General features: G+C 43.5%; 1 protein-coding gene across 1 annotated transcript in view; it reads right to left on the minus strand.

The window, feature by feature from the left end:
* Window positions 1–1,042: 1,042 nt before the first annotated feature.
* The window catches only part of GABRA5 (gamma-aminobutyric acid type A receptor subunit alpha5), an 80,712-nt gene continuing 56,552 nt past the window's right edge, over window positions 1,043–25,202 (minus strand). The window contains exons 7-10 of the mRNA XM_034757917.1: window positions 18,613–18,756; window positions 5,878–6,030; window positions 4,046–4,257; window positions 1,043–2,564 (exon numbers count right to left, since the gene is read on the minus strand). Coding sequence (XP_034613808.1) covers window positions 2,262–2,564; window positions 4,046–4,257; window positions 5,878–6,030; window positions 18,613–18,756 — 812 coding nt within the window. The 3' untranslated portion in view covers window positions 1,043–2,261. The remainder of the gene's footprint in view (window positions 2,565–4,045; window positions 4,258–5,877; window positions 6,031–18,612; window positions 18,757–25,202) is intronic.

Here is a 25,202-nt window from a genome sequence, read left to right on the forward strand (position 1 = left end):
AACAAAAAGACCTCTTTGGATCCCACTCACTCCTGCATAGGAATAACCCACATAAGGGAGAGGAAACATTGGAGTTGCCACTCACTGAATATCCTACTCGTTCTTCCATTCCCTTTGATCCCAGATGTAGTCGAGCAACCTCATAAAAAATTGTTGGGCACCATGAGAGAGAATGCATGAGACCACACTGAAAGGAACACAGAAGAGTAAGAATTGAGGGCACATGTCCCTTTCATTCCACCTTCCTCCTCCCCAGTGGTTGCAGCTATATGCTGAAAGAAACAGGGTACTCCTTATGTCGGGGATCTTTTAAATGCATGAAGTTTGCAGGAGCCAAGGGCCAGCCACTAAAAACCATCCTATCTTTCCAGTTAAAACACTGCAGAGCAGAATATTGAACCCTGGTCTCCTGTGTCCCAGGCTACCAGCCTAGTCACTGGACCCTCTTCCTCTCTACTGTTTTTCTGATAACTTCCACTCTATTCTTTGGCCTTGTTGGCTCTTGCTGGTTTTGAGAGAGCACAGTTCCTGTAGCGCCCCCTGGATCCTCCCTAAAGATGCAATCCTATAACATGGATGGTAGAGCAGCAAAACTTACTACACCTTTTATTTATAATCTGCTGTTTCCTTTCAGGAGTTTCAGAGTGGTGAAATGGAGGAAAGGCAAGGAAGAAGCCAGAGAATTCCAGACACTTCTCCAACCCCTGGCCTGTTCATTACCTCTCTATGGAGTAGAAGCCTTAAAAAGGACTTGCCAAAAATTGGTAGGGAAAAGAGAAGCCTGCAGTGCAGGTTGGGCACAGCCTCCCCAACACACACATTCAGAATGGACTCAGGGCCTGATTCTGCAAACATTGACACATTATGAATAACTGTATTTACATATTCAATAGCTCTACTGGCATCAGTGAGAGTACTCGTATGCACACCATTACTTGTGTGTGTTTGCTGCATTAGGTCCTTAGCTGGCTTAAAGCTAAACATTCAGTATGACTAAATTTTCCCAAAATGATAAGCTAGAAATGGAGGACATTTTGCAACCAAGTTTTGAATGCATTTTTTTTATTTAAACATTAAGATTAAATTACAAAAGCTACTGGAGCAATGGAGCAGTCATGCCAAACGTCTAAAAAAGAGTTGAAAACTCAAATTACACTTTCTTATTCATGGTTGAAGCAAAACACACGGGCAGCAGCAAGGAGGTTATAGAAAAGTTTCAGATAAAGACCAAAATGCCCGTATTGTCTCTGAAAGACCTGGTTGTCATGAAGAGTAGCTTTCTTTCTCTGACACCCTTTTTTTGTGTTGGGTGATTGTTTTCTTGTTATTGGGAATAAGAAATAATCATTATTTCAGAGGCATCTTCTTCTTCAATGGAAGATGTTGGCCAAACGCTGGTTATGTTACCCTAATGAAAGTATATAGTAAGGACATTAATGTTTTATCTGCACAGTATGTTCTTAGTCTATTTTTAAAGATAATTTTGTGCACTGCATGCCTAATTTTTGCAATAAACAATGAGAATTACCAGAGAAAAATGTAGTTGGAATGTGAAAAAACTGACTTCCCCCCCTAAGGATAAGATTCTACAACCTTTATTTACATTGAGTAGCACCTTGCTCCTCCGCAGTCCCACAAAAATCTGTGACCCAGATTCTCAGGTGGTGTAAATTAGCATAGTTCCATTCAGCACTAGGTACTATGTCCAGGTCCACTGGCTGAGAATCTGGATTGATGGGATTATTTGTGGAATAAGGTGCTCCTTGGAGAGAGTAAGGGTGGTGGAATGTGACCCTACATGAGAATTATTATATTTACAACCTGCATTATTCATGGTACCCTATTAGATGACAATAATGGAACATTTCTGTAAAATATAGGTTACACCTATGTATGTCTGACGTACATTAGACATATAAAAACTTCAGATATGTAATACACTTGAACAGTTAAAAATATAACTTATTTTATTTATAAACTATCAATGTAAGATACTGTGCAGCATAGAAGCCATGTTCTATGACTTCTCTTGTGTTCTTCTAAAAAGATCTGTGGCTGTAATTATTAATGTCACTGTCTCTGAAACATCTGCTGTTACATGTAGAAACAATCAAGGCAATATTATTTGTACATATTATTAAACATGCAAAAACTTCCTGAAGAATATTGCTCAAGTATAGAAAGTTTTCTGGCCTTCATATTCTCCGTGGTAGCATTTGCTTTATTAATATGGCTCACGTGTGGTTTTGGAGTCCTTCAGTTTATTTTGGAGAAGTAGCATCTTTAATAACAGGTTCCCTATTCAAATATGTGGCCCAATAGACTAAATTAAAAGTTCCAAACAATACTGGAAAAACTATTCGGGACATTTTGTCAATCTTACTGATGCTGTTATAAGTCTTTTTGCTTTCAGCAGGCTTTTCTTCTGCAGATTTCACTGCAACAGTTGGAGCGCTTGAGATGACTGATGGGGCTGAGTCCTTTGGTACGTTTGGTGTGGGGGCTGTCCTTCCAGCACTGTAAGCATTAATCGATTTGTTTCCTAGTAATTGACGCTCTTTTCTCTGTAATATAAATCAGGAAATACCATTTGACATAGAAGGCAGGTGAAAACATGTTCTCAGGGATTAAACAAAAATATCAGTTTAGTACTCAGTCATGCAAACTGTTCACTAGTTGTTCTCATTTAAAATCCCAACAAACTATTTATGTCCTGATCTAGCTGCCCTTACTCAAACAAAACTTCCACTGACATCAGTGAACGCTGAACAGGGCCCTCAAGACTGGGTCTCAGATTAGCATGTAAATTAGCAGAATCCTTTATCAATGTGATCCTTGCCTTGGGTCAGTGCTTAATTTGTGCTGGGCTTGCCGGGGCTGAGCCCCGGCACCTCTGTGCTTGCTGCAACAGTCATGAAAGTAGCTTTTGTCTTGGTATTTAGTTATTTCACAGGGGATTGATATAAGGTATATTGCCTGCAAATATTATTTTTCTTTATGGGATCATTTGATAAAACACATTAGAATAGCCCTTATTACTGACAATAGTCACCAAAGTGCCCAGTAAAGTTCTGATGCTGAAAATACTTATACATGTAACTTTCACATGGGAGTAGTTTCAATGAAGTTGACAGGATTACTCCTGTGAATAAAGTTATGCTTGTAAGCATTAAATAGTCTAAATATTTGTACACAGATCCTACATTTGTAATAACTCTGGATATATTGCAGTTGAAATGTTCATGCTTTCATATTGTATTTTTATTTGTATTGCATTTATGGTGATTGTTGTGGGATCCTGATTTACTGAACTCAATGCGAGCTTTCCCACTGATTCAATAACAGCAGGAATGGACTGTCTATATTAATTTTATGCTACACATTTGTTTAAATTCTTAATTTCAGTGAAGAAAATCCATAGTAATTAGAGCTATAATTGATCTTTTGTTTTGGCATTGGGACTAAAGGAAAAAAATGGTTTCAGATTGATGCAAAAAAAAAAATAGATGCTATCAGTGAAATGAAAAAAGATTTGGGTTCTTTTTAACCTTTTAAAAAAATTTAAGCACATTTTGAAATGGAACATAGTTTTGAAACGAAAAATCAACATGCCTGTTTTGAAGACACTGAAATGAAGTATTTTGATTTTTTTTTTCAACTGAAACTATTTGCCAAATTCAGAATGAATTTGTGAACAGTTTTGGTCAACTTGAAATTGCATTTTCAGTGAATAAAATATTTGTCCCAAAAGTTTTACCCAGCTCTAGTTGTAACATACATTTAACTCTCTCGCAGTCATACTTCCAAACACAGATCAGTTCATATGCATGGTAGAGACAAATATTTCCTATTCTGACAGCATATGCATTAAAAAAAAAAAAAATCAGCATGCCCTGCAAGTTATCACCTGAAGGTCAGTGACAGTGTGACATGAGTGAATTAAACACATTTTTATGGAGCAGTTGCAAATTGTACATTCAGTTATTTGTGCTGTGCAAGGTAACTGAATCTTATTCTAGTAATTCAAAAAGTGTAAATTAAGAACCTTGATTTTTGCAGCTTCCAAAGCTTTTTTGCCATCCCAGGCCCAGCTTCTCTTTGTAAAATAGTTGACTGTTGCAAATTCAATCAGTGCAGAAAATACAAAGGCGTAACACACAGCTATAAACCAGTCCATTGCAGTCGCATAGGCCACTTTTGGCAAGGAGTTGCGGGCACTGATACTTAAGGTGGTCATGGTAAGGACTGTAGTTACTCCTTTAAAAAGAAAAAAAAAGTTAAGTTTAGGATTCTGCACGAGACTTGGAATGTTTTGTGACTTAGGCCCTGATGCCTAAGCAGCCCCAAGGAAATAACTGTTTGTATAGCATTTTAGAAGTGCGTGGTACTTTGGTCAACAATAGAAAAACAAGGTCCCTGCCTTGAGGAGCTTATTTCTGACTTCTGGGGCACCCAGCTCATCTTTAATTTCTACATATTGAAAGAACATTTTAAAAATTGTATGCATAAAGATTAGTGGTGTAAACCAGAATCTTACTTATTTTATTCATTCACGTTGATGTGTGGTACGTTTATAGCAGCCCTCATTTATAAAGAAGTACATTACAAAATCTGCTATCCGTGTACTGAGGAATTAATGTAATCTTCGGACTTTCTAATACTTGCAGGGATATGTTTGTGGAAAGATACATGTAAATCCTATAATCTTTTTCCTTCTGGATTTCAGCCAATATAGAGCATGAACTTTGTAGAACAACCTAACAATGCAGATTATCACAGGTAATAAAAAGAAACTTGGAAGTCACTTTATTAGGATCTGAATAACTAAACTAATTAGCAGTAATTGCAGTAATAAGGCAAGATTTCAATATTTGGAGATAAAAAACCAACATAAATTATTTTCAATAATTCATTTCCAACCATTGTAGGTATCTCATCCTGCTGCCACTGAAATTAATAACAAAATTGTTACTGATTCCACTCAAAGGAGTAAATTCTACTGTCAATTACACCTCTGTAAATCCAAAAATTCCACTGATATCACTGGATTTAAAAAGGTGTAACAGAGTGGAATTAGGTCCCCAATCCTTTGGCATCATGGTAGGTAGTCTCTGTGGTGTCCTGGCCCACCTCATACCACTGATTTTAAAGCAAAATGCCTGACTGATGTCAGTGGAGAGTTCTGTATAAAAATCAATAGCAAGATTTGGCTCCCTGTTACTAGTGGGAAAACACTTTTGTACAAAACTGATTTTTGCACTCCTCCCTTTCCCAGCCACTGTGTTTTCATATTGCATCAGTCTTGGGTGTTTACTTCCTGCTTACAAGCAATCTTCTAGTGATAATTCAAGTTGTTTAGAGATCCCAAAAGGATTTTACCTATTATACATTCTGTAATATGGATACAGTTTGTAAATGAGTAATTATATTAATTTGTATTGATGATAATAATACCCCTATTATCATCAGTATAAATTAATTGGCACTAATTAACCTCTTTTATGATTCATGTAGATCAGCACCTTGAAATACAGACACACTAAAACTTTTGAAGAGAAATCAGTGTTTTCATTGTTGTGTGTAGGGTATGTATTAACCCCTCCCCCATTACAATAAAAACACACAGATTTGATTTCTTCTTCCCTCTTCCTACACCAACCCTCATTTAATTCTTGTGTAATTTTCATCAGAACTAAGTCAAAGGACTTGGAAACATGGTAGGAAGAGAGCATATGGTTTAAACTGGTTCAGAAGTAGGGGGAACAGAATCACCTGGACTAGAAATAAGTCAGAGTAAACTATTATTTCCTTACACAAAGTCACCCCTTTGAGTAAGACAATCCTTTCATAACCGCCACAAAGGAGTGAAATACTCACCAAAGACAGTTCTAGCAGGAACAGACTCTCTGTTTAGCCAAAAGGACACTTGTGATAAGATCACGGTCATAACACACGGAAGGTACGTCTGGATGACAAAATAACCAATCTTTCTTTTCAGGTGAAAATGTGCTGTCATAATAGTGTATTCACCTAGAAGGAGAAAAATGCAGTGGTGGGAAAAAGTCAGACCATGCCTGAAACTGATGGATCCTGCTGATTTCTGTGCCCAAATCCTCAAATTCCGTCACTGACTGAGAGAACACACTCAGCCATTTCCACTGCACCAGAAATGTCTGGTCTTCTATGCAGCCTAGCTCTGCAAGGCTGGAAAAACCAGGTTCCAGAACATAGATCCTGCTGATGTTTGTACCCATGCCTCCAGAATGCCACTGCATAATTATACAACACAATGAGCTGCTCCTACTGCATTAAAAAGTTCCAGAATCTGGCATGTTCTAATGCCACAAGGCTTCAGAAATTTGGATAGGTGACATGAATTCTGTTAGATCCGGCCAATTTTTGAGTCCTGGGCCCCAAATTCCACCACCAAAATAAAGAGTAAATCCAACTGGTCCTAGTGCATCAAAAAGGTACAGAACCAGCACATTCCAGCAGTACAATGCTGCAAAAAACAAGATCTGGTACTAGGATCCAACCTGATCCTGACAATTTTTGCAGCCAAACCTCCAGATTTCTACTAAGGAAACATGACCAGACTGCACTGCACTGAACATGTCTAAACTATGGCATGTTCCAGTCATGCAACATTGCAAAAACCTGGATCTAGAATATGGATCCCACTGACATTCCACCCCACTATCACAGAATACTTTTCACCACTCCTAGAGCACCACATAATTTGGCATGCTCTAGCACCAGAGCACTGCAAAATCCTAGATCTCAGACATAGATTATGATGGAAAGTTTGAGCTGCATTATAACGGTTTGTCAGTAGGCTGTGGTGTGTGAAGACTACTGCAGCCTATCTTTACCTAGCACTGAAGACAGTCTACATTCTTTTTTACAATAAAGCTGTTGCTAGTATCCATTTTGCCTCTATCTCTGGCTGACTAATCTGACATGGTTTCTGAAGAAAAACAATATAAATGGCAGAATTTTGTCAAAGTGCCTAAATTTCATGCTCCACAGAGCTTCAGCTTTGATGGAGCAGACTGGACTGACTGGAAGGATCGATTTATGGGTTTTGCACTTCAACTAAACTCCAGGAGGAGAAGGGCCTGGTCCAGTTGTGTTCCTTAGGGCTGGTCCCCACTTAGTCCGGACTTCGGACTAAGGTACGCAAATTCAGCTACGTTAATAACGTAGCTGAATTCGAAGTACCTTAGTCCGGACTTACCACGGTCCAGACGCGGCTGGAAGTCTCCCCCCGTCGACGCCGCGTACTCCTCTCGGCGAGCTGGAGTACCGGCGCCGACTGTGAGCACTTCCGGGATCGATCCCAGAACATCGATGGCGTGCCGCCGGACCAGCCGGTAAGTGAAGACTAGGCCTTAGTCTATGCTATGGGCAGGGAAGCTGAACCCATCTTTAAATCCTTTGCCTTTGGAGAGGAGAGCCACGCTGTGGTGCTGGCTGTGTTTGATGAGCAGTTTACACCTCTGTGTAATGTGGCTGATGAGTGAGCCCGTTTCTACCAGCATGTCCAAAAACTTGGGGAGTCTGTGGAATCATTTATAAGAGGCTTGTATGACATGGTAGAAAACTGATATTGAAGACAAAATGGAAGAGCACACCAGAGAAAGAGTCCTGATTGGCATTTTAGACAAGGGACTGACAGAGAAACTGCAAATGAGGGAAGATTTAAACCTTCACACAGCAGTAGAAATAGCAAGACAATTGGAGAGTATTAAAAATCCAAACAGAGGCCAGGGCCACCAGAAAGAAACCTAGAGGAAGTGACTTACAAATAGAATCACAATAGGACAGTGGTTCCCAAACTGGGGTTCGTGAAATGTTATAGGGGGTTCTCGGGAAAAAAAATCCCTAATGGCGGACAGAGCTGTCCCTAGGGACCTCAGGCAGCACAGGGCCAGCAGCCCAGAGCCCCTGGACTTCCAAGAGCTAAGCAGATCAAAGCAAGCCTATCTATCACACTGAGGAGATTTAAACTTCAAGACTCCTTATAAGAAAAGGAAGGGGAGGTGGATATTTTTTGCTGTTTTTAAAATGAAATAGGCAGCTAGTACTGTTTTTAAAATTATTATGAAGAACAAGTTTAAGCTTTGTTGTAACGTGTGTTGTTTGCCTGGACTGCTCAAGACCTGAATGCTTGTGTAGAAGGAACTCTTTGAGTTGACTTCTTAAATATCTTCCTGCTGTTTCACATCTGATACTCCTTGATGAAACATAGGAGCCTTGTCTTATAACAGGCTTATTCAAAGTGATACAAGCTACGAAAGTGAGATCTTGGAGTGTTGTAGTTTTCATAATGTAATAAAAATACTGTAATGATAGATAATAATTAATAATAAATAGTATGTAATAAGCATGTCATAAAAACAAATTGTGTATTTCCAAGATCGCTGCTTTTATAATTTATACTCAGGTAAAGGAGAAAATCCCTGGAAATATTCATTTTTAGGAGGGTGTTCGCGAGACTTGACATTTTCGTGAAAGGGGTTCAGAGGTTGTTAAAGTTTGGGAACCACTGCAATAGGAGATATAGCAGAGCTGCAAAAAGCAAATTGTAATCAATCCTCAAAGGCAATGTGGGGTGAGCCCTAGGCAAAATATAAACACTTTTCAGACTAGATGCTCAAAACGTGGGAAAGATGACAATACAAGAGGTGATTGTTTAAATAAAGGAGACAAATGCTGTAAATGCACAAAAATTGGCAATTTCATTTAGCCAGAGAGAGAGAGAGCTAAACTGACTCCATTCATTACACCATTTGGGACATTTTGCTTTCAAAGATTCCATTTCAGGATTACCAATGTTCCTGAAAATTTCCCAAGAAAGATGGCAGAGCTATTACAGAACATAAATGGGGTAGTCCTTCTTAGGGACAACACATCAGTGGAAGAACATAACAAAATCTTCAGTGAAGTCCTGACCTAAACCAGTGAGTACTGATTCAATCTAAATAAAGAAAAGTGTGTTTTCCAATGTGAATTTTTGGAACAGCTGGAATTAGTCCTATACCCAAGAAAGTAAATATAATTAGAGAACTGAATGCACCAACAAATGTACTAGAACTGAGACACATACTGGAGATGGTAAACTATCGTGGTTGATAGCTGCAAGACTTTTCTACAGTGACAAAACCACTGAATGAACAACTAAGGTCCAATACTTCCTGACTATGGGGCCCAAATCAGGAGACTGCCTTCAAAAGGGCAAAGAAATTATCTCTAGAACTGGGGTAGTTAAATTCTACCATGGTCAGTGCAGATATCAGTAACTCTGGCCTTGGTGGTGCGTTATTGCATCTACATGGATCTGAATGGAAACCATTTGCATTCTGCCCTCATACACTTACAGAAGAAGAAAAATGATATGCATAGATTGAAAAGGGGTTCCTGGCAAGTGAATGTGCATGTGAGAACCTTTACAGATACATGTGTGCGAAGAGACTTAAATAACAACACTTATACCAGACAGACCCTGGAAAAGGCTAACACTGGATTTGTGTGAATTTAGAGGACATCATTACCTAGTTGTAGTGGATTATTTTTCTAGATATATTGAAATAATATATTTGAAAGATACAACAAGTTGTAGTGTTATTGAGAAATTAAAAAGCACATTCACCAGTTTTGATATTCCACAACAACTAGTGACAGACAACACACCACAATTCACCACAACTGAACTTCAGTCACTCTAAACCAAATGTGGTTTTGAACAGATCACTAGCAGCCCACATTACCCACAAGCAAATGGAGAGTCTGAGGGGGCTATACATTCATCCAAGAAAATATTGAAGCAGGAAGATCCATTCCTTGCTCTACTGAGCAACAAGTTACTACTGTTAGTAGCTACTGACTACAGCCCTACCCAGCTCCTGATGGGAAGGCAACTCAGGATTGTTCCAATCCTGGAAAACAATTTAGCCCCAGCATGGCCAGACCTGAAAAAAAGTAGCCAAGTCAGATCAACAAGCAAAAAGAGCATATGAACACTTTTATAACTGATGTCACTCAGAAAATTGCCTGTTTGTGTCTCCTTGGGTAGAGGAGAAGGATGGAGAACTCCAGCTGTTGTAAAGGAAACAAATACCTCACCCTGATTATACACTATTGAGACAGACCATGGAGCGTTCAACAGAAATCGTCAACATCTTCAGTTTGTTCCAGAGACCGAACAATCCACTGAACAATTCTACAAAGTGCAGGTGCAGAACTAGAAGAAAAAGATTCACCTATTCCAAACCTGCCAGAGACAGCCCTTACAAATACAAATCAGCCTAAATAAAATAAATAAAAATATTTGGGGGGAGGGATAGCTCAGTGGTTTGAGCATTGGCCTGCTAAACCCAGGGTTGTGAGCTCAATCTTGAGGGAACCACTTAGGGATCTGGGGTAAAATCAGTACTTAGTCCTGCTAGTGAAGACAGGGGGTTGGACTCAATGACCTTTCAGAGTCCCTTCTAGCTCTAGGAGATAGGATATCTCCATTAATTAATTATTTTTTTTGAGAGGATGGAAAGTTTAAACTGTGTTACAATATTTAGTCACTAGGTGGCACTGTGTGAAGATTATAGCTGCATGTCTTTACTAAGTGTTGGAGCCAGTCTTTTTTAAACTAATTAATTTATTCTTTATTTTACCAATGAAGTTGTTACTGGTTCTATTTTGCCTCTGTGTGACAATCCTGACATAGACCAAGCTGGATCTTTCTCATTTTGGCACAAAAGACTCAAAATTCCATCATCTACACAGAGAACACATCCAGCTGCTCTGACTGCACCAATACATTCCAGATCTCTTTGCATCCATCCCTATGCCATCCTTGAGACCTATCTGATCCCGCTGATGTTTGGACTCAAGCCCCCAAAATGCACTGCCAAAACAGACAGTCCATAGCTTCTCTCCTAATATGCCAGACAAATCTAGAACCTGACCAGTTCTGGCACAAGGCTGCTGCAAAATCCTGTATATGGCACCTGGATCCTACTGGATCCAGGCAACTTTTGGGCTCCCAAAGCACAAATCCCTCTACTGAAATATAGAAAATTGTTGACCTCCTACACCATCAGAAAAACCAAGATCCTGACACACTCTGGTGTGTAATTTGCCACACACATCCTACAATTCAATCCAGCTAATATTTGCTCCACACTTACAATTTTACCCTCTAAATAGAGAACAAGTATAGCCACTCTTATTCTGATACAGATTGGTGTAATCATGTGATAAAACTGTTGAATTCTGCCAGATCCTGGCATTTTTGCCACGACCCCAAAATGTATTTTCTTCAGAGACAAGTGCAGCATAGACCTTTACCACTTGAGCTAAAGGATAACTAACTACAAATACAATATTTAGTAGCATGCAATGATTGTTGTCCTCTGCAGACCAGCCTCTAAAGGAGGATGTGTAACACAGCTAGGTTACATGTGCATGTATGGTCATATTTTACAGACAGCACAGCTGAGTAGTTAGATTTGGCAGATTATTTATGAGAGACAGTGTGGTTAATTGGCTATGGCTTTGCTAGTATAGCTGGTACTGGTACTGGTACTGGTATGCTATGCTGCCAAAATGCTCTTAGTGTGGATACAGCTTCTATCAGCAAAACTGTGCTTTGCACCAGTATAATTTATTCCAGCCCCTCTGTGCAAAATAAGCTGTACCAGCAAAAGGACAGTTTTGCTGATACAGCTGCATCTACCCAAGGGACTTCTGCCAGCACAGCTATGTAAGTCAGGGCTCAAACCTCTTCACACACCCGACCGACAGAATGACACTGGCAGAGCTGTGTAGTATAGACCAAGCCTGAGATGTGGACCTGCCATATCAGGACTCTGGGATCTAACCCCAGTTTGGGTAAGCTCTCAGTGGGGTATGAGGCTGTGGGGGCACAATAGTTCTGGCTATCTACTGCTGATACCACTCTGAGTTGTAAAGGCTCTGAGGTGTAAAGGCTGCCTCTGTCTCTAATGGGCCCCATGAGGAAGTGGTTATAGTAACTGGAAGAGGCCAGCGGAGTCTGGAGGAAAAGAGCAGTGGGGAAACTGCCACACTGCTGCCCCTAGTGTAGAAAGACTCTCCCCCTTGTGCGGGCAGGAGAAGAGCGGTGCAATTTAAGACTGCCTGGCTTCTCTTCATGCAGCTGCCCATCTAGTGCTGTTTTCTGCTCCTATAAACTCTCTCTAACGGCTGGTCCACACTAAGCCCCCAGTTCAAACTAAGATACGCAACTTCAGCTACGTGAATAACGTAGCTGAAGTCAAAGTATCTTAGTTCGAACTTAAAGGTACTTACCGCGGGTCCACATGCGGCAGGCAGGCTCCCCGGTCGACTCCGCCTACTCCACTCACAGAGCAGGATTACCGGCGTCGACGGCGAGCACTTCTGGGATCGATTGCTTGCCGCCGAACCAGCGGGTAAGTATAGACGTACTGTGATGTACTCTACACTTAGCCACCCAGTAACTGAAACTGATGCTGAATGTGGTGACTTGCCTGGTAAGCAGAGTAGCTCTCTTTGAGCACATACAATCAGTGCTCCCTGATCTGCACTGGTTGCTTATGGCTTCCCAGATAAGTTTAAGGTCTTGACTTTGACCTATAAACCCCTAAAAAGCTCAGGACCCATCTACCTGAAAGAGTGCCTCAATCCTTGTGCCCAGGGAAGGGCTCTCTTCTGGCTTCTCGCTTTCTTGTGAAAAGGATCCTGGAAGAGTGCTGGGGAAAGGGGCTGGGAGAAGGTCTGCTGTAAAATCAGGTAGCATATCCCTATAACTGGATAATTTCCTATACACATTGGTTTGTGATAATCCCATACCTGGTATGCAGGATTTTTTTGGTGCTCTACACCTGGCTGCATGTGCTCTCTATTTAGCAGGATTAGTTTGTGTACGAGGCCACAGATGGGCTGGATCCAGCAGGTGTCTGCGTACCAGCTACATGTCTTTTGAGCTGCTACTGCACTGGGATGTATTGGAGCTGGATTTTCCTGGTCAACTAAGAGCAGTCAAATAGAGCTGTCTATTTTGACAGTACAGCTTGAGGAAGGGGAAAAGGGGAGACAAAAACTGGTAGGAAGCAGCAGGCTGGATAAATGTGTTTACAGTGCTATTCAGCAAGGATGCACAGAAGTCTGCTCTTTTTTGTTTTTAAATTACAAATTACAAAACTTGTTTTCATTTGTAAGGCCAGTCCTGGCTGATTTACATCCTGTCATTTCTTACATAGTATTGAGACTTTGGTCCCCCCATGTCCACTCCACCAAAGATGCCAACTTTGCCCATTGTTCAGTTTTCCAGTAAGTACCTCTGCACTTTCCCCCATACTGCCTGTAAAGGTGTGAGTTATCCCCACATCCCCCCTTGTGGTCCAGTGTGGCACTGCAAGTATGCCCCACCTTCATTTCCCCAGATTGGGGTGGCAGTAGGTTCACATTACCAGTTTTAGGGGATTGGGGCGGGGTGGGGGGCAGCTGCTGGCTCCAGCCTGTCTCTTAAAGGGAGAATACACTCTTTCACGCTGCTCTTACACATGGAGGAAGCTCCCGATGAAATCTGCATTTTCTCTCCAGCCACAATGCTTGCAAAAAAACTCAACTTGGGGTGGGAGGAAGCTGGTGCTCTGTGACCACTACTTATTATGATGACTGGTATTGTCTCATTGTTACCTTGTGCTCATCTTAGCCATTTATTGTATCCACCTGTTGCCTCTAGCATTATACTTTGGGCTGGTCCACACTGGGGCAGGGGATCAATCTAGGAAACGCAACTTCAGCTACGAGAATAGCGTAGCTGAAGTCGACGTTTCCTAGATCGAACTAAGTTTACTTACTGCGGGTCCACGCGGCGTAGGCAAGCTCCCCCGTCGACAGCGCTTCCTCCTCTCAGCGAGCAGGAGTTCCGCAGTCGACGGGGGAGCGCTTCTGGGATCGATTTATCGCGTCCAGATGAGACGCAATAAATCGATCCCAGAAGCTTGATCTCTACCCGCCGAATCGGGCAGGTAGTGTGGACCTAGCCTTAGAGTGAAATTCTGGCCCCACTGAAGTCAATGGCAAAACTCCCAGTGACTTCAGTAGGGCCAGGATTTCCCTCTTAGACTTAAGCTCTTTGGGACAGGAACTAATTTTTGTTACATGTTTATACAGAACCTATCACAGTGGGATGCCATTCTCAACATCAACAATCAAAAGAAAGAATTAATAATAAAGAAGAAATGGAGCTGCTGCATTTCTTCTGGACTTAGGTGGTAGAATTTTTGGCCTTAGAGTGAAAGATGAGCTGATATAGCTGGAGCCGAGTGCAGGCTATGTGATTTTGTGCTGCAACTGTGCCAAGTTGCAGAGGATCTACATCAATGGTTCCCAAACGTTTTAGTAAGGCATCCAAACAACTGCATTTTGTTTTGTTTTTTTATGACCCATCCAGGATCCAAATTTTGGGATGGGAAATAATAGGCCAGTGTCCTCCTCCACCACCACCTCCTCACCCTGCCGAGGGGCTACTGACCATCCTCAGCAGCATCCTCTACCCTGGCACCACAACTCTGCTCCCGGAGAGGTGCAGAGGGGATGCCCCAAGGTGTCGGGGGCAGGTATTTGAAGAGTTTTCCCTGCTCTCATCCCACAGTGATGACTCATTTCTTGCAGGGCTGGGCCTAACTCCCTGCTCTGGGAGTTGCAACCTGGCACACGAGTTCACAGCATCTCTCTGTTATGATGGAAGGGCGGCCAGGACATATTTGAGTGAGTGGCATTGCGACCTGCCCATTTGGTGTCAGTGCCACTCAGGTTTGACCTATGCCATCCCTTGCCGCAGTAGGTCCAGCAGACAGAGGCAGCAGATCATTGAAAGCAGAAGCTTGTTGAAGAGGTACTTATCTGAGGTTATGCTGACTTTTACAATGTTTTAAGGATCCTAAGTTTAAATAGAATTTTAGACCAAAATCCTTCTTTCAGAGGAAAAGAAAACCTCACGGAGTGGGGAAAATGATAACAAAGAGTCATGACAGAGGAGCAAGCAGGCCAAACTTGAGTGGCACTGTGACCCCATATACCAGGTCACAACACCCAAAGGGGGGTTGCTGGGCCCAGTGGCGTGGGACAGAAGCCACTTGTACAGCGTAAGTGCTGGGCAGGCTAACTCTCCAATCCCCCCAGGCCTCTCCTCCACATCGATCCCATGACCCATTTACCTCCTTTCCACGACACAGCCCATCCTTTAGGAACCATTGGCTTAGATTTTTTTGATGGATTAGAAGTTGCTACATTTAAAAAAAATGATTTAGACAATAGAATTTTGGAGAACGAATATGGCTAAAAAATAGCAGGATCCGGTAGAATCCGGACCCCAGATATGTGCTTTTCATATGCTGCTAGGCTGGATACATCAAGGTCTGTTTTACCAGTGGTGGAATGGTGGCTACACTTGTAGGCTGAGGCCTGCAGTGAAAAAAAAAAGGCAGGTTCTGGCAGAATTCAGGTATGTCAGATCTGTGTTATTGTGTCATTGTTGCACCAGACCACACGTGCCTCAGGATACACCAGGGTCTGTAATTTTTTGGTATAGGTGGAGCAGCTGGCTGTGTTCTGTATTTAGATATTGGAATTTGGGGCTTGAGTGCAAAAATTGGCAGCAGGATCTATGTTTTGGGTCTGGGTTTTTGTAGTGCTGTGGTGCTGCAATGTGCAAAAATTCAAGATCTTTGGTGCAACAGAAGTGGCTGGATTTATTTTCTCTTTATTTGTTCTGAATATCTTCTCTGTGTAGGCAGTGCAGGAATATTTTGATACATACAAGTGGCTGGATGTGTTCTTTATGTAGGAAGTGGAAGTATTGGGGCTCTGTACTGGTTTTTTGCAATACTGTTACATGGGGAATTTTTTTGTGGCAGCTGTATTCTCTATGTAGCCAGTAGAATTTGGGGGCTTGAGTGCCAAGATTAGCAGGATCAGGGTTTTTGCAGCATGCCAGTGCTAAAATGTGCCAGATTCCAAGATTTTGTGTGTGCAATCTAACTAGCCAAGTATCTTTTTTCTTCAGGCAGAACTTGGGGAGCTGGGTGCAAAAATCAGTAGGATCCAGTAAGCCTGGTGGAGATCCAGATTTTACCTCTTTCTAAAAAGCATCTGCTTGAAGTGACAGCATAAAAGGTGTATAAAATTTTTATATACCCAAACATTTCCCGCCGTGCAATTGGAGGGGTTGTGTAGTTTGACATATGGCCCAAAATATATCCAAAGGATCCAAACTGTTGGATTTGTGCAGTATTCTTCCTTCCCCTTCCTCCCCCCCCACCCCCCGCATTCAACAATTCTGTACAAAGGAGAAATGTCTTAAACATCCGATCACAAGTAACCCTGATTACCAGCCTACTGCGAGCTTGATGAAGCCCAGAAAATCCATCACTGACTGATGCTTTCCCTGTGTAAAATCGGATTTTTGTATTTTGCTAATCCCTGGTTACAATCTGTGTCCTGCTCTTTGTGATCCACCCTGCAATCAGAATCCAGCCTGCCCAGATGCAACCTGGGACATTAAAAAAATTCTTGACGTTGGAAAACCGTAATTTATTAGCCTCAATCTTTGGGAAGGGACGTGATTTCTGTGCACGAACTTTTTGATCCCTCCTAGGATTCTGCTGTTTCCTTAGGTTGAGGAGTGCAAGGTGCCTTCCACGGGAAAGCGGAGACGTGAAAGTGGCCCAGAACTGACACCCTGGAGCACCCACTGCCTGCTTTGGATTGTTTTCTTTCTCCCAGGATCAGGGCGAGTTTCTAGGAGATGCTCCCATACATCCTCTGGATCTTTTTCTTGGCAGTTTTGAAAGCAAGAGGGGAGCTGCCATTCATTGCAGAAAACAATGCAGCTATGATGGTGAACTGGTAAGGAAACATGTTTTTGTTCTTTAATGGGAGGCAGCTTGCTTTCCCCAGGGGGCTCTTTGCTATTAGGGTAACGACTGTGATTATTTCTACATGCATATCCTGGATGCTGATTCTTTTGGCTTATTTAGCAACTGTTCTATGGATATTGAAGGGGTTGGGAATGATTAGAACTTGCAGGGAAGTGGATCATAACTTTGCTTTGTGGTTGCCGTGTACTACGTAGAGCAAGGTTGTCTTTGCTTTGGGATTGTTTGGGGAGTAAACAGCAAGCCCAGCTGGGCTCAGAGTGGGTCCTACCTTCCACAGAGCTGTTTGTTTGTTTGTTTAATTTTGAATAGAGAGCTTTAAGCACCTTCATTCCTTAATCCTACCAACCTTTGTGATTGTGTGTGTGTGCGGGGGAGCGGGTTGTGCACATGATAAAGTGTCCTAAATATCCCTTCCAAGGATAGCCCAGGTTACCAATCTGGTTTACACCTTCTCCTCAGAGTCTCAAATTAGACCTCAGAGCCTGTCATTTTTAGCCAGTGATAGGGGGTGCCAGGTCCTCACAATAAATATGTCTCAGTGCTTTACTAGTGTTACTTTCTGCAAGAGCATTGTTCAAATCTGCATTCTAAAAGCCTCCTGTGAATGAAGCCATGGAGGGAGGGGATAGCTTTGTTTAAAGACAGGATATTTTTGATTCCAATCATAGGAGCCCTTAGACTCTACTTCATTAATTCTCTCAAGACAAGTATATTATATAACTTGTTAAAGCCTCTGTGCTGCGGAACCCATGTAACTGTCAGGGCTGGTCTGGCATCACTCTCCCAGGTATCCCCCACCCCCATCAGAGCACAGGGCTGCCCTGACATGGAAGCCTTAAGCAGGAGGCGAGGGGGGGAAGGGGGCCTCACGTGGGTGGCTGGGCTGGGATTAAAGCTTCTTTGCCTCTCTAATGCTGCCACATCTGGCGCCTCCACTTCCAGTTACGGAGGAAATGGGAATCCTTGGGGTTAGCACCTCCTCTCTGGCCACGTGGTACCCAGGACACGCTGCAAAGGCCGGCAACAGCTGCCACCTTCCCTCTTCCCCCCTCCCCCAAACGGTTTCATCAAGCAAATCACTATAAACCTAGGATTGGTACAGATCTAATGGGTGGCCAGTGTTTGCCTCCTGGAGCCGTTCCTCTAGCAGGGAAATAAGCCAGCAATAGTGCTGCGATTTCAGCAAATACAGCAGGACCTCAGAGTGATGAACACTCTGGGAATGGAGGTCGTTCATCGCTCTGAAATATGTGCTGTTCGTAACTGAACAAAACCTTATAGTTCTTTCAAAAGTTTACAAAAGTTTGCAGCTGAACATTGACCTAATACAGCTTTGAAACTTTAATCTGCAGAAGAAAAAGGTTGCTTTCCTTTATATTTTTAGTAGTTTATGTTTAACACAGTACTGTACTGTATTTGCATTTTTTGGTTTTGGCCTCTACTACTGCCTGATGGTGTACTTCCAGTTCCAAATGAGGTGTGTGGTTGACTGGTCGGTTTGTTGCTCTGGTGTTCGTAACTCTGAGGTGTTACTGTACAGTTGCCAAGACTTGATATGCATTTCTCTAGTGCCCCCACCAAAGAGCCAGGAGCCCGTATACATCTCCCCACTACACCTCCTTTTCCTGTTAGCAACTGTGTGGTGGAAAGATGCATTCTACCACACCTGTACTGGTACTGATGTTTTCAGTTCCTACAGTCTGTCCCATCAGATGATACTGGTTAAGTCGTGAACCATCTTCTGCAACCACCACAGATGTAGAAGTGCTATTAGTCCAGACGTAGACCACTTCAGAATTGGGGTAAGCATCTGTTAATGGAAATAAAGATGACAGGTTAAAACAGAGATTAATTTCCTAGTGGACTCTGAAATTATATAGTTTTGGGAAGGGGAGGGGGAAGAAGAGAGGAGTGACAGCAGTTAAGGGAAACAAATAGATATGATATAACTATGTTCCCATATGTCCGGCTCACAAAGTGTTAGGTCGAAGCCTTCTGACATAACAGATGTGTGGGATGGTTTGTAAAAGGCTGGAACAGTGGACTTACAAATATAATCCTTTAGGGCCATTTGATTTGGGAGAGCTTTTGACTGGAAAAGTGAGATGTGCACGGAGTGGTGTGGGGGTGTGCTGGCTGGTATATATGCCTGGCTGGGGTTGGTGAGAGTGTGTGCACATGGGAGGCGGGGGGGGGAGGGGCGGAGGCTGATGTGTCTGCAAGTGTGGAGAGGGTTGAATTGTGTGTGTGCACATGTGTGTTTGATATGAGTTCTCTCTACCTAATATTTTTTATCTGGAGGTCCTAGGAATCAAAGGCAGCGGCAGAGTTGCCAGCTCACATGACTTTATTGTAAGTCTCACAATATTTAGCTTTTTTTCTTCAAGCCCCAGCACCTGGATCATGTTACTATATGAGAACTTCAGCTTTCACAGTTAAAAAAAAAAAAAGTTTGAAACCCTTGTGGCTCCAAAGGAAAGCTTGAAAACAACAGCCCTATAGTATTAAAAAGCAGGAGTAGGGTGACCAGACGTTCTGATAAAATCGTGACCATCCCGATTTTGAGCTGTTTGTCACGATATTTTGCGCCTCCAGGATCACTCAGCTTTTTTTTTTTTGTGTGTGCTCTCGGCTGGCCAGCAGCACTCGGCTTATTTTTTTGCGCCCCCCACCCCGATATTTTCTTCATCTCATCTGGTCTAGGGTTACCATACGTCCGGATTTTCCTGGACATGTCCGGCTTTTTGGTTCTCAAATCCCCATCTGGGAGGAATTTCCAAAAAGCAGGACATGTCCGGGAAAATAGGGAGGTATGGTAAGGGGACTGCCTCCTCCCCGGGCTCCAACTTTCCGGGGCCAGGCGGCGGCTGTTCGTTCTCCCCACCTGGGCAGCGGGACTCGGGGGCAGCCGCTGCTGCAGCTCCCACTACTGCCGGGGGAAGCAGCCAATCATGTGGCCCTTGGTGGCTGTGGCTCTGGCGCCCGGGGCGTGAACCGCCCAGGCCTGCTGCAGGGACCCAGCTGGTGCAATCCTGTGGGCGGCCCCGGAGTGGGCGGGTCCCGCAGGGGAACGAACGGGACTGCCGATGCCTCCGTCCTGGGGCCGCCCGCAGGATTGCACCAGCTGGGCAGCCAGCCCAGACGCGACTGGCCAGGGGCTGGACAGCAGCCCGGGCACGGAGGGTTCAGGCCCGGGCGCCAGAGCTGCAGCCGCAGAGCACCACGTGCTTGGCCGCTTCCTCCCCAAGCAGCAGTGGGAGCTGCAACAGCGGCTGCTCCCGAGTCCCGCTGCCCAGGTGGGGAGAACGAACCACTCCACACATCAGCCTGGTATGGCAGTGCTTCCGGGAATGGTGCACCCTACTCCCCTTTAGCGGGAGGCAGTGTAGCACTGGACTGGGACTGAGGAGATCTTGGTTCTATTTCCAGATTTGTCACTGGCCTGTGGGGTGACCTTATGCAAGTCACTTCACCTCACTCAGTTTCCCCATCTGCAAAATGGGGATAAAGATAGTGCCCTCCTTTGTGAAGTGCCTGGAAATTTAGTGATGGAAAACGTGCTATATAAGAGCTAGGTGGTTTTATTATTATTATTAAGGTTGTGGAAATACTAGGGATCGGCACTTTCAGAAGTGGTGTGCCGAGTCTTCATTTATTCACTCTAATTTAAGGTTTCGCGTGCCAGTGATACATTTTAACATTTTTAGAAGGTCTCTTTCTATAAGTCTATAATATATAACTAAGCTATTGTTGTATATAAAGTAAATAAGGTTTTTAAAATGTTTAAGACGCTTCATTTAAAATTAAGTTAAAATGCAGAGCCCCCCGGACTGGCGGCCAGGACCCGGGCAGTGTGAGTGCCACTGAAAATCAGCTCGTGTGCCGCAAAGAAGGGCCACAAGAATGGTCCAGGGCCTAGAAAATCAGGCTTCTGATGTGAGGCTTAAGGAGCTGAACTTATTGAAGAGGAAGTAGAAACGTGTCTTGATCGCTGTATGCACAGGTATTCACACATGGAAAATGATCTGAGAGTGGGGGATTTTCAACTTTGCTGAGAAGAACCTAACAAGATTATGGCTTGGAAGTTAAAGTTAGACAAATTCAACCTTGAAATAACACATGATTTCCCAATGGTGAGGGTAATTAAATATTGCAACAGCTTACAAGGGGAGGGACTTGACTCACCATCACTTGGAGTCTTTAAGACATGACATATTTCATAACACATACTTTCATCTGGCTTCTGGGTGAAGTTCTGCAGCCTCTGTCAGCGGGAGGCAGTGGGGGAGGTCAGGCAGGGGGATCATGATGGTCCTTTGTGGCCTTGGAAGCTGTGGTTCTATGAATTCCCCCTTCCTTCACGGAGCATGGGGAGAACAGGAATGCCAATATAGCCCTTGACATGCTCAGAACACTTTCAGCTTTGCACTAAGACAATGCCTATAACCAAATCTCATGTTTCAAGGCTTCAAGTGTCAGGAAGGACTTTTCCCCCGCAGTGCACAATTGGCCAGATGTGTTCTGGGTTTGTTTGGGTTTTGTTTTCCACCTTCCTCTGAAGCATCAGAGATTGGCCACAGCTGGAGACAGGAAACCAGACATGGCAGATGAATGCTCTGAGGTGAGAATCCTCCTTCCTAGATGCCTGGCTCACATGACTTGCTCACATGCTCAGGCTCAAACTCATCATCAGATTTTGATCAGAAAGAAATTTTCCCACAGGTCAGATCATCATGGACCTTGAAACATTTTGCCTTCCTCTGCAGCATGGGGCATAGTTCACCTGCTGGGATAATCTAGACATATCTCACCTAATCAATTCCCTGCCATTGCAGGGGCCTTGGACATTGGTGACATCTCCTGTTCTCTGTATCTAGTACACAACAGTTTAGTCTAACTAAATTCTGAACTCAATAAAGGGTATCTGGGTGAAATGGAATGATATAAAACAAGTCATACTAGGTGATCTAGTGGTGGCTTTAAACTCTATTAAACTATGAAATCGAAAAGGACACTGAAGAGTTAAAAAAAAACATTCTCAGGAGAAGAAAGGGGGTCAGTTGTTAAAAGCTTCTCAACTGACTCAGGTTAAGGTGACCAGGTGTCTGGTTTTCAACTGGAACACCTGGTCAACAAGGGACTCTGGTGGCTCCGGTCAGCACCGCCGACCGGGCCGTTAAAAGTCCGGTTGGTGGTGCTGCAGAGCTAAAGCAGGCTAGTCCCTACTTGTCCTGGCTCCGAGCTGCACCCTGGAAGTGGCCAGCAGGTCCGGTTCCTAGGCCGGGAACCGCAGCCAATGGGAGCTGCGGGGGCGGTGCCTATGGGTGAGAGTAGCGATTCACGCAGAGCTGCCTGCCATGCCTCCGCCTAGGAGCTGGACCAGCTGCTGGCCACTTCTGGGCCGCAGCCTGGTCCGTGGTGCCAGGACAAGCAGGAAGCTGCCTTAGCCCCCCCTGCTGAGCCACTGACCGGGAGCCACCAGAGGTAAGCTTGTGCTCAAACCCTGAGCCCCAACCCCCTGCCCCAGCCCTGATCTCCCCCCCAAACCCAGAGCCCCTTCCTGCACCCCAAACCAACCCCAGACCCTGCACCTCCAGATGGAGCCCTCATCCCCCCTATATCCCAACCCCCTACCTCAACCGGCAGCCCTCATCCCCAGCCCCACCCTAGAACCCACACCCCCCGCCGCAGTCCTCACCCCCTCCTGGACTCCAACCCCATTCCCCAGCCTGGAGCCTCCTTCCGCATTCTTAACCCCTCATTTCTGGCCCCACCCCACAGCTCGCACCTCCAGTTAGAACCCCCTCTCACACCACAACCCCCTGCCCCAGCCCAGTGAAAGTGAGTGACGGTGAAGGAGAGCGAGCCACCGAGGAAAGGGAAATGTAGTGAGCAGGGGAGTAGGGTCTCAGGGAAGGGGCAGGGCAGGGGGTATGGCCTCAGGGTAGGAGTGGGACTATGGTGTTTGGTTTTCTAGGATTAGAAAGTTGGCAACCCTAACTCAGATAGAGCCTCTGTGGAGGGAGTCTGAGGGAGTTGGCAACTCTTAGAGAAAGGCAGGCCTGCTACAGACTACTTTAGTATTATTTTAAAATCTATTTTCTCTTAAATGCTTTTAGTTTCAATAAATAATACTTTGCTTTAAGATGGCTGTCTGATCACTGGTTACCACTGTCATTGCTCCTGGAAGGAACAGAATTGTCAGGTCTGCTGAGGTAATCACAGTGGATGTACATCAGACTGCAGCTTGGGCCAGCTCTGAGAGTGGAGGAATCAGATGTCTCCATCCTGACAGAAGTGATGCCTCCAGGCCTGGGACCTGAGTGGGGCAGGGGTAAGGTTGCCAACCCTCCAGGATTGTCCTGGAATCTCCAGGAAATAAAGATTGCTCTTTAATTAAAGATTGCGTCATGTGATGAAACCTCCAGGAATACAGGGTCCACTTGATGAGCCCAGAGGTGCTGTTAGTCAGGGAACTGTGATAGCAGATCAGCAAAAATTGTATGCAAAAGTCTTGTGTTCTTAAATACAGATGGCTGCTCTTCAGTGCAAAGCAGCAAAGAGGAAGCTGCAGTGTGCTGGAGGCTTTCCAGGCTCTTAACAGCTTTGTTAAGATATTGCCACCAAACTGAATAAAGGTTTGGGTGATTTCCTGACCTCCAGAGAAATCACTCCCTCTATAAATACTGCTTAATCATCCCTATTATGGATGATTTTACCTGGGAGCTCACAAAAAGTATATGACGATCAATCTTTTCTTTTCTTTTTTTACCTTTGCAATGCCCCAAACTACTTGAAGCGTCAGGGCTTGCTTTTTTTTTAGTAAAAAGGGTAATTTATCTCACTACCTCCTCCCTACAAGATTTCTATTCCCTTCCTCCTCCTCAGTTTACCCACTGTGTTCTATGCTATCAACACACTCCATATTAGTTTTCAGGAAAAACAAAAAACAAACCAAAAGTGAAATCCTTGCAAGCTGCATGGAAACTTTTTAAAGACGCCATAATAGAGGCTCAACTTAAATGGATACCCCTAATTAAAAAAACAGAGAGAACCAAAGAAGTGCCACCATGGCTAAACAACAAAGTAAAAGAAGCAGTGAGAGGCAAAAAAGGTATCCTTTAAAAAGTAGAAGTTAAATTTTAGTGAGGAAAATAGAAGGAGCATAAACTCTGGCAAACTAAGTGTAAAAATATAATTAGGAAGGCCAAAAAAGAATTTGAAGAACAGCTAACAAAAGACTCAAAAAGTAAGAGCAAACATTTTTTTTTAGTACATCAGAAGCAGGAAGTCTGCTAAACAGCCAGTGGGACCACTGGACAATTGAGATGCTAAAGGAGCACTCAAGGACAATAAGGCCATTGTGGAGAAACTACATGAATTCTTTCCATCGGTCTTCAAAGCTAAGGATGTGAAGGAGATTCCCAAACCTGAGCCATTCTTTTTAGGTGACAGATCTGAGGAACTGTCCCAGATTGAGGTATCATTAGAGGAGGTTTTGGAACAAATTGATAAATGAAACAGTAATAAGTCACCAGGACCAGATGGTATTCACCCAAGAGTTCTGGAGGAACTAAAATGTGAAATTGCAGAACTACTAACTATAGTTTGTAATCTATCATTTAAATCAGCTTCTGTACCAAAGGACTGGAGGATAGCTAATGTGATGCCAATTTTTAAAAAGGGCTCCAGTGGTGATCCTGGCAATTACAGGCCAGTAAGCCTGACTTCAGTACCGGGCAAACTGGTTGAAACTATAGTAAAGAACAGAATTGTCAGACATATAGATTAACATAATTTGTTGGGGAAGAGTTAACATGGTTTTTGTAAAGGGAAACCATGCCTTATCAATCTACTAGAATTGTTTGAGAGGTCTACAAGCCTGTGGACAAGGGTGATCCAGTGGATATAATGTACTCAGATTTTCTGAAGGCCTTTGACAAGGTTCCTCACCAAAGGCTCTTAAGCAAAGTAAGTTGTAATGGGATAAGAGGGAAAGTCCTTTCCTGGATTGGTAACTAGTTAAAAGATAAGAAACAAAGGGTAGGAATAAATGGTCAGTTTTCAGAATGGAGAGCGGTAAATAGTGGTGTCCCCCAGGGGTCTGTACTAGGACCTATACTATTCAACATATTCATTAACAATCTGGAAAAAGGGGTAAATGGTGAGGTGCCCAAATTTGCAGATGATATAAAACTACTCAAGATAGTTAAGTCCAAAGCAGACTGTGAAGAGCTACAAAAAAATCTCACAAAA

This window comes from Trachemys scripta, chromosome 1 (genome assembly GCF_013100865.1).
Source record: "Trachemys scripta elegans isolate TJP31775 chromosome 1, CAS_Tse_1.0, whole genome shotgun sequence".
In the NCBI taxonomy this organism is placed as follows: Eukaryota; Metazoa; Chordata; order Testudines; family Emydidae; genus Trachemys; species Trachemys scripta.